This window comes from Zootoca vivipara, chromosome 6 (assembly GCF_965207765.1).
Source record: "Zootoca vivipara chromosome 6, rZooViv2.hap1.1, whole genome shotgun sequence".
Classification (NCBI taxonomy): Eukaryota; Metazoa; Chordata; class Lepidosauria; order Squamata; family Lacertidae; genus Zootoca; species Zootoca vivipara.
The window spans coordinates 46,685,332-46,703,884 of NC_142589.1; the positions used below are offsets into that span (position 1 = coordinate 46,685,332).

Sequence of the window (18,553 nt, forward strand, 5' to 3'; positions counted from 1 at the left end):
AGATTTGCAGAAGTTCAAAGAACTTTAAGAGGAAAAGGACCCTTCTTGTAAATGGTCCTATAAAAATGAGCATTCTCAACAGCTACAGAATGTTAACTTTCAGTTGGGAAAAAAAACTGGGGATCAAGGGAATGTAATGGCCAGCTGGAGGAGGGGAGGACTAGCAAGTGGAACCCTGGATCCTATTAAGGTGGCTTAAAGCAGACTGAAATAATACAACCCTCCCTCCACCCAGATTGTCCACATCTACATATGCACAGTCCCTAATCTGAACACCTCTTGGCATGTACCTGCAGCTTCTCAGTGAGATTTTGGAATCCAGTCTGTCAGTCGGATCATACAGTCAACCCCATAAGAATGTCAGAAGCATTACAGTGGTACCTCGGGTCACAGACGCTTCAGGTTACAGACTCCGCTAACCCAGAAATAGTACCTCGGGTTAAGAACTTTCCTTCAGGATGAGAACAGAAATCATGCGGCGGCGGCAGCAGGAGGCCCCATTAGCTAAAGTGGTACCTCAGGTTAAGAACAGTTTCAGGTTAAGAACGGACCTCCAGAATGAATTAAGTTCTTAACTCGAGGTTAATAATCTAGAATTTCAACACTGAGTTGTGGAGTAGAGGAAAAACACTTAGAAGACTGAAGCAATGGTGGTTGTTTTGGAAGAAAACACCACAAAGAGAGGCAAAACAAACAGCATCTCTTTGTTACAAGGGAATGAATGAGTTAGTGTATCTGCGAGACAGGTTTCTAATTCATTATATCATTGTGTGAACACTGCGATTCATGGGGAAGGGATTCAAAGTCCTCCCCAGGGAACTGTTTCAAACCTAGTTCTTATACTGTACAATGGACAGCTTTTCTTTTTTGGCGTCTGGCACGGGGTGCTACAATTATGAGTTTTCTGAATTATTTGTGTGTACGTGCTCATGCAAGAGAGAACAGTATTGTGTTTTGGATTGATAAGCTGATAGATCGATCTCTTTGATCAATGCATTAAACTCTAGTCTTGACTGTTCTTTAAAGTACTGGGTGCTGCAGGAGATTTGCTTGATTTTGTTGTTGTTGTTTGATGGTTTTTTGTTTAATTTAGGTTCCATCTGTACTATACATATAAAGCAATATCATATCGCTTCTTGCAAGGGCACCCAAGGAGTTTAATTATTTTACAATTCTACAATTCTCCCACTCATCAGCTGATAAAAATAAAACACAAACAAACACAGACACAACTCGGCTATTCCCTTCACAGAGCCACAGTTTTCAGAGTGGTTTAACAATTAACCTCTCTTTCCAGGAAACTCAGGGAATTGTAGCTCTAGGAGCGGATTTTTGGTGTGTCTGTGTGTCTCCTAACAGCTCTCAGCAGCCTCAACAAACTACAGTTCCCAGGGTTCTTTGAGGGACGCCATGACTGTTTAAAATGGTGCAATAGGGCTTGATATGCACAGCGCAGATGGGACCATCCTTCCTTAGACGTTTTAGAGTACAACCCCAAGTAGGGGAAGGCTGGTGCTGGTGTTTCATTCTTGATGAAGGCGTAGCTACTATCCAGTAGGGAGCTGTGACACTTGCACAGTCCCATTCCCAATAATACAGCTGAGGAAGGTGCACTAAGTGTTGGGAGGGTTAAAAGACCATGCACGGATCTCAAGTGGGCAAAGACTAGGTGAGACAAAATTTCTTACTCGGGTATTTAGGACTTGGATTCCCATTAGCACCTGACATCTGGAAGACACAAGGTTGGAGCAGGCCGGAATGAGAAGGGGAGTCAAAGAAACAAGAAGGCTGTCAGTCTTGCATCTACCTCCTCACTTGCTAGGTTGCCAACATGGTGCCTGTGGGCAGAAATGTGCCTGCAATAACCATCCCTGGCACCCAGAGGTTCCCCTGCCTCTCCTGAAATTAGGCTTGGAAGAAGCATCCTATTGTAGCCAACAGAGTACAGTGGTACCTCTACTTACAAATTTAATGCGTTCCGAACGCACATTTGTAAGTCGAAAAAAATTGTAAGTCAAATCCCATAGGAATACATTGGGAGAAAACATTCGTAAGTAGAAGCAACCCTATCTAAAAATTCGTAAGTAGAAAAAATCCTATCTAAACCCCATCCAAGATGGCGGATGGAGCTCCGTTCGTAAGTAGAAACATTCATAAGTAGAGTTATTCGTAAGTAGAGGTACCACTGTAGTTGTGATATGCACATGGTTGTGGTGCGGTGCCTACAACAGTTTCTCCGGTTTGCAGATACAAAGGGTTGGCCCCCCTGCTCTAAGCCAAGTCCATTGGACAGCTGGTGTATGTGGAGGAAGCAAGGCTGTATTGCCCAAATTGGGGCATCCAAGTATTATTTTCACCTTCTCCATGTGTTGATGAGTCATTTGGGGAGAGAGGTTACACCAGCTGGCCCTGCTCTCATTGCCTGCTCATGTGAACATTTCATTTCTGAAGAAGGGCCACATGGAAATGACAGTGGTGGTAGCTACTCCTTTTTAATGTGGATTCATGTTAGTTTGTATAGCAAAATAAATAAAACAGAAAGGAACTTGAAGAAAACCTTGAAAATCTGTCTGCATTGGTTTTGTGATTTATGAGGCTGCTTCAATCTGAAATAATGAACATTTGCCAATTAATGATGTGACTCTGGGAGCTAGTAATTTATATTGGATGCATTCACACATACAGTATTGATAATTCTATGGTTTACTGATAAATGGACTAGCTTCCTTGAGCCTGAGCAAAACTTTGAGCTCTCATGTGTACTTCTCCTATCCCTGGTTCCCAAGATTATTTTCAACTTCAGAGAATCTTCGCTTAGTTTACATACCTACCAGGGATCCTGGTTTAAAACAAACTTGGGTCATTTTCTAAATAAGCCAACTTCAAAGCATGGGTAATGGGGCTGGCTTGTTTCACTAAGCATTGTTTGTTTTAAACCAGGATCCTTGGTTCATACAAAAGGCTAAACTGAGATTCTTTGAAAGTGAAACTAAACTCAGCAGAAGGCATCCTTTTAGTTCTATAGGAGAAAGAAGGAGGATGGAGCACATGAGTCCATTGCTTCCCATGGGCTCATGGAGGCTTGTCCAGCTAGCTACGAACCATTGTTTAGCATCATGCACAAGCTGCACCATTGTCAATATTCAAACTTCTTATTGCCAGAATGTTTGCAGTGCAGCTTCTTTGAAGGAAGGGGAAGTTGCCTGTTTGGATGGGATCAAAACCCTCTCACTTTTGGCAAAGGCCAAGAACTAGGAAAGAAGTTCCAGGAGCTAGATAAACTATATAAGCAGGGAGCCCAGAGGCTGAAGGAAGGAAGGGTTCAAAGAATGTGGTGTCCTGAGAAACAGGAAACTAAAGGTAGGGAAGAGGGTAAGGCGAGAAGGTTGAAGTGGGCAGAAAAGATAGGGAGCTAAGGTCATTTCACATATTAGACTTTGAGACATTCTGAGAACGAGATAGTTTAGTCTATTATTTTCTACTTTCATCATCCTCACGTGTCTATACTTTTTATATATTAGATTTTGACTGCTAATAAATCTGGATTTTCTGATTGATTTTTATTTGTTGGGAGGGCAGCCGTGAGCTACATTGTGAGTCAATCTTCTCTGAAAAGCAGATTATAAGTAAAATGGTACTCCACATTTGTATAGCAAATCTCAAGTATTAAGAGCAATTCACATGCAATATCTAGTTATCCAGTAGTTTAGTTTATTTGGTCTACAGACCATAAACATCAGATACAGTACAGAGTTATCAAGGCAACACAGCAGGGGTGGAAACACAAAGCACACACAATCCACAATCAAAAAGAGTTTAAAAAATAGAGACAATTTTGACTCAGAACTCATTTTCCTTTTAACAATTGTGTCCTAGCTGTGAAGGCTACAGCAAGGAACTTTGCTGTATATTTTGTAAACTAAGTATTGGAGTCTGCCATTAAAACTGAAATGCATTTTTTTTCATACCCTCCAACATTTCTCCAATGAAAATAGGGATTTCCTGTTCCGTAATAATAATAATTTTATTATTTATACCCTGCCCATTTGACTTGGCTGCCCCAGCCACTCTGGGCGGCTTCCAACATATATAAAAACAAAAGAGGTTTAAAGACTGTCTCAAGGCAAATCTTAAAAAATATAGTATAAACACTGACAACTGGGAAACCCTGGCCTGCGAGCGCTCCAGTTGGAGAACAGCCTTTACCAAAGGTGTCATGGGCTTTGAAGAAACTCGCTCAGGACGCAAGGGAAAAACGTGCTAAGAGGAAGGCACGCTTGGCAAATCCACACCGTGATCAACTCCCGCCCGGAAACCAATGTCCCCACTGTGGAAGGACGTGTGGATCCAGAATTGGCCTCCACAGTCACTTACGGACCCATTGTTAAAATCGTGTTTATGGAAGACAATCTTACTCGGCTATGAGTGATCGCCAAAGAAGAAGAAGATATATAAACATAGTAAAACATTAAACATTTAAAAAATCCCTATACAGTACAGGACTGCCTTCAGGTGTCTTCTAAAGGTTGTATAGCTACTTATCTCCTTGGTTTGGGGATCGCATTACTCCATATCCTCCAACATTTCTCTGATGAAAATAGGGACGTCCTAAGGAAAAGCAGGACATTCTGGGATCAAAGGACCAGGACAACTTCTGTAAATCCAGTATTGTCCCTGGAAAATAGGGACACTGGAGGAATTGTCCTTTGAGTTCCCAAAGTGTAAAGGAAATCCTGGGGAAATAAATCAGGCTGCTATAGCATGACAAAAATTATAATGTAGAACAGCTTTAATGTAGAACAGCTTTCACCAACCTGGTGCCCTCCATATACCTTGGACTACAACTCTCATTAGCCCCAGCCAGCTTATAGCCCAAAATATCTGGAGGGCACCAGGTTGACAAAGGCTGATGCAGAAGAGCATGGGCAAGATTTTTAACTTGAGCCACTTCTGCAAGGCAAACCCTCCAATGCGAAGGCAACCTGGTACTGTAGATCAACTTTCCATAACCACAGATGGCAAAACATTGAGACACCTAGTTGTTGAAAGCACTCTGCTGTGTCTAGGAATATTTAATGTTCTTACCTAGTTCCTTTAATGTACATTACCTAGTTGTAATCCTTACGGCAACCCTGGAAGGTAGGTCAGTATTACCGGTATGTCCCTGCATATTGCAAATGGGGAGGGATGGAGGCTAAAAGAGAACAGTTAGCATAAGTCCACCTCAAGAGTTAATGGCAGGGGTAGCCTTTGAGTTGGGGACTTCCTAGCTGACAGCTTATGCTCTTATCCCATAACTCTATACCATCTTCTCATATAATTATTACTGCAGTAAAGACTAAGCAGCCCAGTTATTTGTGTGTGCGGGGGGGGGGGGATGTTGGCTGCAGGCATCTAGCATGGCTTTAATACACCCTATATACCGTAAATATGATTTTGCCAGCACCGATCATGACAGCGCAGGTTTCAAGACAGATGTGCCATCATAATGACTCGCTATACTGTATTGAAATCTGAGAGACTGTTGCCTACACCTTCCCAATATATTTTCCCAACCCATTGCTGACCTAGCTTGAGCCTATTTAGCTGATGCAATTTGATTTTGCGTTGGCTTGCAAGTACACGCTAATCCACACATCCTAAATATACAACAGCAGGGCTTTTGATCCTTGCAATTAATTGATAGAAACGGGTCATCCAATTATTATTATTATTATTATTATTATTATTATCTGCAAATCTTTCTTTCCTCCCCAAGAAACAGCCAAAGCAGTTAATGCCAAACCACAGATTATTAAGAGTGGGAGGGAAATGGACTAAACTTGTTTTGCAACATTCTCAGAATATAAAAATATATATTATATGTATATACACACAGAAGAGTGGCCGTTTGTGACCCAAACTGCTTGTGATTTTTCTTAGGTTGAAGCCAGTGGGATGTTTGCCTGTTGGCCTTCATTCTGGCAATTAGCAAAGCCAGGAATGTTCATTGATTATTCTTACATTGTCGGCTCTAAAAGCATATTAACTACACTATGCCAGAAGTCAGGGTGTGGCACAGAGGATATTAGTTCCAACTTCCTTAAAACAACAACAAATCACTCATTTTTCTTTAGATTTCAGAACATAGGCAGCTGCCTTCTACTGAGTCAGTTAATTCCATCTTGTTCACTATTTGTCTACACACTGATTTGCTTTGCAGGCTGGAGAAGAATTTTCTCTCACTCCAGCTGGAGATACCAGGGCTTGAACCTGGGATCTTTTGCATGCAATGTAGGTGTTCTACTGCTAGCCTAGATTTTGAATCCACCCCATCTTCAGAACTTGGACCAGGTGGTATACTGTATTGCCATGGCCTGGTTATTATCAGCTTGTGTTAAATGGGAACCAGCTTTTTCATAGTGGCACCAGTATTGTGGAATGCACTCCCTGCTTAAATGTGGGAGGCCCCACATCACTATTAGCATTCTGTCATTTTTTGGTAGACACACCCTGTTTAGATAAGCCTTTCCCTGATCTGCTTTGACTGTTGTTTTAACTGTTATGCTGTTTCCATAACCTGGTTTATTACATATATTTTAATTATTTAATGTAGTTGTTTTACTATGCATTATAATTTCACATATCCAAATTTTTTTTATCATTTGTTTATTATGCTTGCTATTTTGCTTCAGGTAGGTAGCCATGTTGGTCTGACGCAGTCGAAATAAAAATAAAAATGAAATAAAATAAATTGTCCAGTAGCACCTTACAGACCAACTACTGTAAGTTTGTTCTGGTATAAGCTTTTGTGTGCATGCACACTTCTACAGATACCTATTTTGTTATTTTGCCATTGGCTTTCATGTCTTTGTGAACCACCTCGGTCTTTCCTCTTGAAATGAAAGGCTGGTTATAAAATTAATAATTATAATTTATATAAATTTAATCATTTATACTCCCAAGTTCTGCAAGGGGCTTGGGGTAATGTAAATACAGTCGTACCTTGGAAGTCGAACGCCTTGTGACTTGAACGTTTTGGCTCCCAAACACTGCAAACCCGGAAGTGAGTGTTCTGGTTTGCGAATGTTCTTTGGAACCCGAACATCCGACGTGGGTTCCGCGCCTTGGTTTCTGAATGTTTTGGAAGTCGAATGGACTTCCGGAACGGATTCCATTCGACTTCCGAGGTACGACTGTAGTGAACCAAGGAGTTCACTAGCAGGATAGTGCTAGAAGCAGAGTCCAACCAGTTCAGTTGCACTGGGCACAGTGCCTCAGGGACACCACAACTTTGATGTAGAATGGAACGCAAGAGGCAGTTAGCACCAAATTTTGGTGTTACACAGGGCGCCCCAACAGAGACTTTGATTCAAAACCAGGGCTGGTGTAGTCGCTAAGCAAAATGAGGCAATTGCCTCAGGTGGCAGGTGCTGAGGTGGTGATTTAATAGCAACTTAAAGTTTTTAAATAATTTTTAAAAGAAACATCTAGCCACCCTGGGGGAAAACTGTGGTGGGCTTAGGCATCCTCCCAGGCTTCCTCTCACAAATGCCTCACTCTGAGGAAGGAACCTCCTTCCATTCCTCAGAGCAAGGCAGAGGGGAGGAGAGGTTTGCTGCATTAGCAGCAGCCAAATATTACAAGTAAAGAGAGAGGGGAAGGACAGAAGATGAGGGCAGTATTTGCTTACCTCATGCATCTGACAAAAAGCAGCATACAAGATAGATAAATGTAGCTTGTTTTTTGGCCTTGGACAACTGGCTGTAAACATAGCCTACCACGCAGGGGTGATGTGAGGATAAACATGGAATAACCTCATCACCTTGAACTCCTTTCCAGGAAATGCAGCAATGAGATGAAATAAATAAAATATGTGTGTTAGGCAAGCAGAAGAACCAGAAATGATGTCTGGCAACATATGCCACTGGAATTGCTTTGCAATTACAATTTCAAAATATGTAGGGCAGGGTTGGAAGCAGATTTAGGACATTGTTGTACAGTACATCTTTTCTCCAAAATGTAGGGGTTTTTCTTCTCCTCCTCAGAATAAAAAAAAATGTGGCAAGAGGTGTAAGATACAGTTTCTGTTCTTCCTAAGTTTTGTTTCCAAGCATTCAAAAGAGCAGCTGCAGTTTTGATCACCATATGTAGAATGGTGTCGATCGGGGTAGCCAATGGGGTGCTGTCCAGATATCGCTCCCATGATCCCTTACAGACACCCATGCTAGCTGGGTCTTATGAGAGCTAATGTCTATCAACATGGGGGGGGGGGCACCACATTGGCAACCCTTGGTATAGAATTAGGCAGCTGGGCTCAGCTAGGGATGGGGGCGGGGGGAATTCAATTCAGTTAGTAAATAAAGACCAACCTACTTAATTAACACTTTCTGATGCAATACAAGAACTGAAACATAGCCATTCTTCCAAATTCACACTTCTCTTAATTTTGCATAGCAAATTTCTGGTCAAGAAATTTCCTGACGTAAAGTGTGCATATACATTCATATAGTAGTAGAAACAACATTCAAAAATGCATTATATTGCTTTGCAAAATTGCTTTGCAAAAATGTGTATAATTGTCTGATAAATTTCCATAAGGACTTTGAATAATAATAATAATAATTATAATCTCTAAACTGATGCAGAAGTGTGGGGAAATGAATTTAAGTCCCTTCTCAGAATCAAACCATTTAGATGAGAAACAGAGGAAGCAAAAGCAACCTACTTCCCCATCCCTAATCCTTGGCTTTTGTCATTTTGGCAAGGAATGAAAATAAGGGTGGCATTCCATATTTCATATCCCTTTTTCATCCGGGATGATATTAAGGCAGATGACTCCTAAGCAAGCAAAGGTTTGCTGGCCTCAGCTTTTTTGCATTTGTTGCCACAGAAGCCCCCAAGAACAAAGCAGATGAAATAGCCCGTTGTCGCCATGGGAATCAAGCCTCACTCTGTTTGTTTTCGCTCCTCTTGTTACTGTACAATTTGAGAGTGAGGATAAAGAGCTGTCTCCCTCTCCCCCTCTCTCTCCCCTGCTCCCTTGTTTTCTTTCCCGGGGAATACAGGGCTTTGGCAAGGACTACCTCTGCGAGGTATATTTTAGGTATTTTTTCCTGATGACAGGTACCACCTTATAAAGTGCCTAAAAATGAATGAGGCTGTATATAGAGATGAAAGTGAACAAAATGGGTCAGCTGGCTCCATTCGGACAGTGGAGGTTGGATTTCCAAGCTGCCTGTCTGCTTTGTTCTGGTAAAGGAGGCAGCAGAAGGAATGCCATTCCAGTTGGCCCTTCAATTTTGCACCCAGATGTTTTTGGACTGTATCTTTCATCAGCCCCAACTGGTATGGCCATTGTTCAGCAATGGCGGAAGTTGTCATCTAATAACATTGGTGTGTCTGTGAGTGAAATTGCCTATCCCTTGATAAAAGCATAAGACAGAGCCTGCCTGCAGGCTTATACTGTAATAGACACAATATTAAAGGAAATGGGCAAGGGAGGCTCCCCCTGTCCCCATAATGCCTAATAATTCTGGAACATCTGGCAAAACTGATGGGTAAGAGATTCAGCCGGGTTCGGAGTGTCTTCCTATATTCAATACATAATTGTCTTCTGGAACACACTACCACTAAATGTTGTGATGGCCATTGGTACAGATGACTTCCCAAGAGATTAGACTAATTCACTGAGGTCGGAGAGGTTTATCCACAGCTCTTAATGTTAGCCCTATTGCGTCTACAGGAATTGGGTTGGAAACTGGCTAAGGCCATTGAACTTAGGCCCCATTGAAATTAATGGGACAAGTCAGCCATGGCTTAGCTGAAGCCCCATTGAGTTCATTTGGAACTAAGTGAAAGGGAGTTAGTCTGGATCCAATAATTGTTTGCATCATCAATGCTCATGGTCATAGAGTTTCTCCATTTGAAAGAACCCTTACAACATCAGGTTGAAATCCTGTTGCATCATCTGTATTTCTGAACATGCACATTTCTGGGACTGGCTGTCCAATTTCCTTGTCTAGATTTTTTATTTTCTTTCAACTCCTGCGTGGGGCAGACATTCTGTGATGCAGTGATCTTCTAGACTCTTGAACAAACATCTCAACTTCCTTAGTATCTGAACAAGTCATCGGGAAACTATGACTAAGATCAGCAAGAGGAGAGGGGAAGGGAAGAGACAATCAAATGGGTACAGAATAGTAGCTTGAATATAGCTCCCATATATTCAGACCCAGCCACCCAACATGATACTGTACATGGAATTCCAGCAGCCTTGGCATCCTATAAAGCCCATAAGTATGGTGTGGTGATTGGGAAATTTTAAAATGTTTAAAGTTTAAAGCCGCCCACAGTGGCTGGGGAAACTCAGTCAGATGGGTGGGGTATAAATGATAAAATGATGGTGATGATATAATAATAATAATTTATTATTTATACCCCGCCCTTCTGGCTGAGTTTCCCCTGCCACTCTGGGTGGCTCACAACAGAATTAATAATAATAATAATAATGCGATAAAACACCAAACATTAAAAACTTCCCTAAACAGGGCTGTTTTCAGATGTCTTCTAAAAGTCAGATACAGTAATACCTCGGGTTACGAACGCGATCCGTTCCGGATCGCAGTTCGTAACCCGAATAGTTCGCAAACCGAGCGCGATGGGCGCCGCCATTTTGCGCATGCGCAAATCGTGCGATCGCGCGCGCGCGGGGCGAAAACACTTCCGGGTTTGCACAGTTCGTAACCCGAACTGTTCGCAAACCGAGGTGGTCGTAACCCGAGGTACGACTGTAGTTGTTTATTTCCTTGACATCTGATGGGAGGACATTTCACAGGCCGGGCGCCACTACCGAGAAGGCCCTGTGCCTGAAAAACATAGGCCAAAGGTAGTCTATAACAATCAGCATAAACTTAAGCACTTTTTCTCTTTTAAAAGATGGAGCTAAAATATTAAACAGGTATACAGGCAACTTCCAGTTTACGCAAGGGTTATGTTTCAAGGCACTGCACATTTAAGTGAAATTGCATATATTTGAAACACCATTGGCAAATGGTCAGGGATGTTGGCAGTTCCAGTCCAAGAGCATCGGGGGGGGGGCATGTTGGCTACCCCAGACTACAGGATGACTTGGACAATATGTGTATCAAATTCCACCTTTCTGTATGGTTTTAAGGTACCTTAACTGCTACATTACTCCCAGACCTACTGGTTCCCTACTGGTTCAAGAAGTTACATAGACACATATCCCACTTGTGGACATGGCTATGTAATTAACTGGGGTTTCTTTTTTTTTAATTATTTTTTTATTAAATTTTTCAAATAATAATAAAGAACAATCATGACAATCATACTTCCAGTTCCATATAACCACATCCAGTGTATAACATAAAATAACAGCAAAAAAGGAAATACAAACACAGATAAGAAAGATAAAAAAGAAATAACAATGACATATAACATACAAAAAAAAAGAATATTGAATTAAAATTTCATATTTATAGATTTCATAATTCCTTAATGGACCCCCTCTATTCCCCTTTTTAACGGTTCCAATATCACTCCCACTTTACAGGTTCCACTTTTTAAATCTCTTATTTCATAATCTACAGCCTGTATAATTGCTTAAAATCTCCCTCATATGTCAATTCTACAATACTTCTTAAGATATGTTCTAAATTTCTTCCAGTCTTCTTGCAACTTCTCTTCTCCCCGGTCGCGTAGTTTCCCGGTCAGGTCAGCAAGTTCCATATAGTCCAACATTTTCATCTGCCATTCCTCCACTGTAGGTAACTCAGATGTCTTCCAGTACTTTGCTAGTAATACTCTTGCCGCAGTTGTGGCATACAAAAACAAATTCCAATCTTTATTAGGTAATTCTCTTCCCATTATGCCCAGAAGAAAGGACTCTGGTTTCTTAATAAACGTAGTCTTGAGAACTCTTTTCAATTCATTATAAATCTTTTCCCAGAAGTCCTTTACCAATGGGCACGTCCACCACATATGATAAAATGTTCCTATTGCCTCTTTACATTTCCAGCATTTATTGTCCTGGTTATAATACATCTTTGCAAGTTTTACTGGAGTCAAGTACCATCTATACATCATTTTCATCATATTTTCTCTTAAAACCGTGCATGCAGTAACTTTCATATTCTTTTTCCATAACCTTTCCCAGTCCTCCATCATAATGTTATGTCCCACATCTTTTGCCCAATCTATCATTACCTTTTTTGTCTGCTCATCTTTCGTATGCCACTGCAGCAATAAATTGTACATTCTGGAAAGATTCTTTGTCTTTGGGTCCAGCAGTTCTGTTTCCAGCCTGGATTTTTCCTGTGAAAAACCATTTTTCTTATCTATCTTATACATTTCATTTATCTGGTGGTATTGGAGCCAGTCATCTACCTTACTTCTTAACTGGTCAAATTAACTAGGGTTTCTTGGGCTTTATGGTGGAATAGACATGCACATTTGTAACCACTTTAAATGTGATGGGTATGATTTTGATTTCTTAATTCAATATTGAATTTCTGGAGACCTTGGTTTTTCCAGGAATGTCTTTGTCTCTATTCAGCTCTTCCTGAAAACCAGTGTGGTCACAGGAGCCATTAGGGCGTGGGTTGGGGGACCCTTTTCAGCCTGAGGGCCCTCAGGAGCAACCTTCCAGGGGCCACATGCCAAGGGTGGCTGGCACCAGGGGCAAAAGTGGGCAGAGTAATGCGTGTGTACCTACAGTAGCTACTTTCCAGCCATGCAAAAGCCAGAGGTTTCTACGTAAGCACACCTCTCCATTCAGCAAAGCATAACAGCTAGGCAAAAGCACTTGAGGAGGATGCGGAGCAGGGCCTGGGAAGGTACCGAGGTGTGTCCTGGGAAGCAGCATGGCTTGGGAAGAGTCCCGAAGGCTAAATATTGAGAGGCATGGAAGGCCACATATTCCGCCGCAAGCTTGAGATTCCCTGTTTTAGTGCTACAGCACAGCACTGGATTTGGATTGGGGAGACCTTTTTTTTAAAAAAGGTGTTTAATATTTAAAAAATCTTTTAAAATACAGTAATTTTTTAAAAATATACAAGGCCTTTTACAATGTCTTTCTCTTTTAATCCTTGCAGCTCTTCTTGTTCTGTATTTTACACATTTGTTGTTAACCAAATTTTAAATACTGTTTTATTTCTTGTTGTGTCCCATGCTTAGGACTTTTGTTTCAGGGCAGGCTATAAATGCTGCAAATTAATAAATGGAAGACTGAGAAGAGACAGAGATAGAACAAGATTTGTAGACCGGCTGAGAGATATAATTGCAGGTGGCAACCATTTTGTGCACATCCAATTAACACATGGGTCCTTTTGGATCCAGATGAGGGCACAATGGGGGGGGTGTAATGGGTTTGGGTGGGCTTAGGCATGCTCCACTGACTTGCACATGAGCCAGGAATGGAAGCTGCCCACAAAATTGTCACCTCTTGTATATATAATTCATTTATTTTATTTTTGCTTCCCCCTGGCAGCCTTCTTGTGCTGGCACCCAGAAAACTTTGAACAGGAAAGGAGTACTACTGGTTGTACCTCATTTTTGTTTTTACCAAAAAAGAGAGCACTGAATATCTGTCTATCTGTATGTGAGGCTGTGTGTGTGTTTGGAGAGCAAGATAGATAGATAACATAAATAAATAAATGTGGGTTCCGGATGGAGTTAGAGGCAGGTCATTGATCTGGAAAGGTTGAAATCACTACTGTGGAGGACGCATTCATATCAGATATCCTGTTTCTTAATTTCTTTAACTTTCCATGGAAACAACTGGACAAAATTGCTGTGTAACTCTCTATACTGTTGCTACTTCCTGGAATAATTCTAAGGAAAAAGAGGTTGGCTGTTCCACTTGGGTATCAAGCACATCACACAGATTCCAAGTCTATGATTTACGCAGTCTTTTGGCATTGCGGTTGTCATGAGCCAAAGACATCCCTTGGCCTCACAGCAACAAAGATTTATATGTCAACAATTTATAAATCTCTCTGAAACTGAAAGAAATGCAAGTGTTGCTTTAAAAAAAAAACAAACACAGTGAACTAAACTAAACATTATGTGGAAAATACATTAGCTTATTAAAAAGGAAGACCACCATTTCTCAGTGGTTAAAATGCATACTTAACATGCTCTCTCTGTGTGTGAGTGAGAGAGAGAGAGAGAGAGAGAGACTTGGGCAAGACCACCTACCGGTAGTAAGCGTCATGGCTGAGATATGAACCCAGAATTCAGTTGCAGGTTGACAGCCTGCTCATCATAGCACACTAGCTGCCAGTTAATCTTGTGAGTGGGAAACTCCCTTTAAAATTTTACCCTGTCTTTTGCTTTCCTTCACTGGAAGTCTTCAAGCAGAAGCTGGTTAAGCCCATTTGTTAGGAGTGTTCTGCATTTTCTGCGTGTAGCAAATGGTCTGGAAGCTCCCTTCTACCTCTTTCATTCGATTATCTTTTGTAGTTTCTTAGCCCTACAGTTGCTTTTTCATTTGTTGCATCTACTTAAGGAAAGCACGCACACACTAACTGCTTACTGCCTGGATTGCTTGTTTATGAAAGCACAATGATTCATGCTGATTGGCGTTGCCATTCCTAGGCATCAGAACTAGTTTGTGCTTGATTCAGATCCACAGGTTTTCCTTTAGCTCGAACTGTTTCTGGCACAGGATCCATCTTAGGCACTGCTCAACAAGTACATAGGAGTTGGAGAGTGGTTTGAATCACTACCACTCATGCCCCTTATTGAAGGGTTGTGTGTGTACATCAAAGGTGGTTTTGTTCTTGACTCTGAGAGGTCTGTAGACGCACTGAAATTAAGTTAGATGTGTCTATTAAGTTTAGTGGGTCTACTCTTGAGTAGGACTAGCATGAGATTCAACCCATAGGTTTGTTCTGTAGTTTACATCTCATGGTTTGTTTGGGAGAGCTAAATGATGAGCTCAACCATAGTTTAGCTCAGTGCAGCGCAGCAGCAAAATGATAGGGGAGCAGTAAAGTGTCTGCAATAAGTAAGCAAGCAAGCAAGCAAACAAACAAACAAAACAACCTGCCATGTGACCTCACAGTTGAAGCCTATAAGAAAACTCCAGTTCTTTGACAATTCCCTGTGTTTTTCATCATGGTCTCTATGGGACCCCATGAAAATGCATCAGAGGTGGTGGTATAAAACAGCTACTCTGAAGTATATATCTCCTTTGTTTCCTAAATGCTGCAAATGCAAATCACTTCTCATCTTGAGCATTCTACTGTATATGGACTTTGCAGTCTTGGGACCAACTTGTTCAACAAACTCCTGGCAGCCTAAATTACTTTTTAACGTTTGAGAGAGTGGGTATCATTCGAGGCACTCATTAGACGAAAGGAAAAACGCTCCCCCTCCCAGAAATGTTCCACTGGTATTTATTGCCTCCTGGTGCTCTTACGTTTTTAGATAACATCTCCTGAGCAAAGCAGACCCTAAGCATGCTGCTTTTATATTCTTCAGTGTTTGTAATGTTGCAACTGTTGATCACCAAAGGATCTTGGGTCTCTGGCTTCCTGTGAGAACGAGATAATTGCCCTCTAGCAGGTTGTATATGACGTTGGTTATCAGGAGAAACCCCTGGGACTTCAATTGCAAGTGTGGTATGATATTGTGGGTAAATGAATAAACAGAAGGTTATCCAGCTTCCTGCAAAACAGTTGCCTTTGTTTGAAGGAAGTGGGGAAAATAGGTGTCTTTCTTCTCCCTCCGTTTTTCCCATACATTGTGCAAATAAGGAAATTATAACACAAAAAAATATTATTTAGGAAATACCACTTAAGAGGTTCTCAAGCCAGAAAGAAATTATGTGATTGCAGAAAAACAAAAAACCCACCCCCAAACTAAAAACTACCACAGCCTCTCAAAAGTAAAAATATAATACTGTGTTGTGTGTCTTTAAATATTAGTGGTATTTCAGCAGGGATTTTATATGCATGCCATGACAACATACCGTAGCGCAGCCTGGTGCCCTCCGGATTTTTACACTACAGTTCCCAGTTGAGTTCTAGGCTATAACTTTTCATCCTGGTATGCTAGCTTTCTGTTGCCAATGAAACTGCTTCATTAAGCAATGACATCTCCCACCTGTTGCACAGTCCATCTTGCACACTTCAAGATCCTATCACCTTATTCTGCTGCAGGATTTCTGCCTGGAGTTAGAATGGTGTCCAACACTATAGCTTTGGGTTGGTGAGTTTCTCACAGGATAGATATGTCTAGCTGGCACTGACTATGGTTGGTGAGGAAAGTGTTTGCACTTTCTTCCAATGCTAATGTGCAGAGTGTATTGGGGTGGAATTAACCATGGTGGGGGATGCGACCCTATGGGCAGTAGGGAAGGCCTCTGGGGGCACATGGGCATCCATGGGCACTGTGATGGCAACTGTATGTATACATTGGAGGAATTTGGAAGGGATCTGTGCATTTCTTACCACCTTCCTGGCAGCCTAAGCCTTGCTTGCACACCAAGGTCCTACTTTTATGTTTAACTGTGACCTGCATTTTATTTTTAACAATTGTGACTCACACCTGCTTGCAAAGATGTCATGGAGACCCCTGCAAGGAGTGGAGGTTTGCACTGATGGAGAAGGGGCTGCAGCTTGCACCCAGGCTGCCTTGACTTCCCTATATACCAGAAATCGTGAAGCTGCCTGCCACATGTGCAAATGCCGATCTCTGCCAAGTGGGTGGGATTCATCTTCGGAGGCCTAAGATTTGCTGACAACTTTAATGTTTGGCTACCTGGTGTGTGTGTTTGACCCTGCTGCTTTGTAATGGTGGAACAAAAACAGGAGGGAAGAGATCCAGTGTGACATGTACAGGACACCTACCACTTACTTGCTAATCCCAAATAAAATAAAAACCAAAGGATTCCCCCCCCCCCTTTGAGATTCAGGATTTGTTTGTGAGTCTTGGGGCTTTTTAAATATTGCTAAGATTCATACTCGTAAGAAATCAATGATTTCTTAGCACTGACACATAGTCCTTCCTGTTCTTTTCGTACCCTGCTTGTAAATGAAGACAGGCTGTGTTGCTTCACCAGTGCTGCCCCTAACTAAACTTAGCAAGTACGTAGGTCTGTGTTTGTTGCTTGGTTAGCACAGATGGGGGCAACTTTGTTCATCCCCTCCCCCAACAAATATAAAATACAGTAGTAGAATACTTCATAAACCTTTTCTTATGTTTCTCTTTCACATCGATTTGGGCAAATGGTTTCTTGCAAAATAACTGTATTTTTTCTTATTGGGAACTTCTTCTTCTTCTTCTTCTTCTTCTTCTTCTTCTTCTTCTTCTTCTTCTTCTTCTTCTTCTTCTTCTTCTTCTTCTTCTTCTTCTTCTTCTTCTTCCTGATGTGCTAAGCTAAATCTCTTTTATCTCATTTGTTTTTCCTGCAGCCAACCGGGTACATGGAAAACTCAATTTCCTACAGCTCAATTGAAGATGTTCAGCTGCTCTCTTGGGAGAATGCCCCTAAGTATTGTTTACAGCTCACGATCCCCGGAGGCACAGTCTTGTTGCAGGTACAGTAACCACAAAAAAACAAAACAAAAACAAACCCTGCTCCCTGCTTTCCAGTACTGAATTCAATTTCTCTGTTTGGTGAACGCGAGGATGAACTGATTATCATTGCCTGTGATTGGCTTTTGTTATTTACTAACAGATTTGTGCCAAGATGAGAAAGCTTTTTGACCCTTTGGGAAGATTTTGGTTGCCCTGAGATAATAGTACCAAGTAAACATCTATCTGTGGCTGGTGAGGAAAGAGTTTGCCATTAAACAGAGATGGTTTCGACCATTCAGTTTGAATTCCTAAATTGACGAAGAGGGTAGTGTGAAGGTGAACAGAGCTGGGATATGCACCCCATCCCTTACACAGCACATATCCATATATTCAGACACATCTGCACATCTGTTTCATACACAAGACACACACCCATTTGTCGTCCCCCCTCACACACACACACTCTAGTCGCTCTCTCTTGCACGTAAGCACACATACACCTATTCATTCACACAGACTTTTGCTTTTCCTGCCCAGCTGCAGTCTCCAAGAAGACTGTTACACCACTACCTACATGTGTAGCGATTACCCTTGCAGAAATCCTTCCATTGGACTCTCTGGATTTTTTTCAGGTCTCATTGCTGAGCATGGGCAGGGACAGGGACAGGGAGGGAAGCTGTGGGCCAGGTGGGGATGCCCTCCTGCCAGTAACTGGTCCACAGACCACAGGATGAAGCTTTCCCTACTTGGCAGAATTTCAGCCATCAAAATGAATATACTTCTTAAAATGTTGTTTTTATTTCATTCAATCCTGATTGATTAGCTGTTTCTAAGAATGGAAAAAAGATATCTCTAAATTTGTCTGGCAGGGGGAAAAGCCATGAATTTAACGTAAAATTTTGATACGTTAAATACCTTGCAAGACGAATGCCTTGCGCAATTAAAAACGTGCAAGACGAAAGCGTTTTGCGATGTTTTTGGTGACTTGCAAGATGAAGTTTTCTGTGGCTGTGCTCCGCAAGACAAT

General features: G+C 41.6%; 1 protein-coding gene across 2 annotated transcripts in view; it reads left to right on the plus strand.

Moving 5' to 3' along the window:
- CMIP (c-Maf inducing protein) overlaps positions 1-18,553 on the plus strand; it is a 164,023-nt gene that overhangs the window by 78,035 nt on the left and 67,435 nt on the right. For both annotated transcript variants that reach the window (XM_035120939.3, XM_088672030.1), the window contains exon 2: positions 17,421-17,546. In XM_035120939.3, coding sequence (XP_034976830.1) covers positions 17,421-17,546 — 126 coding nt within the window. The remainder of the gene's footprint in view (positions 1-17,420; positions 17,547-18,553) is intronic.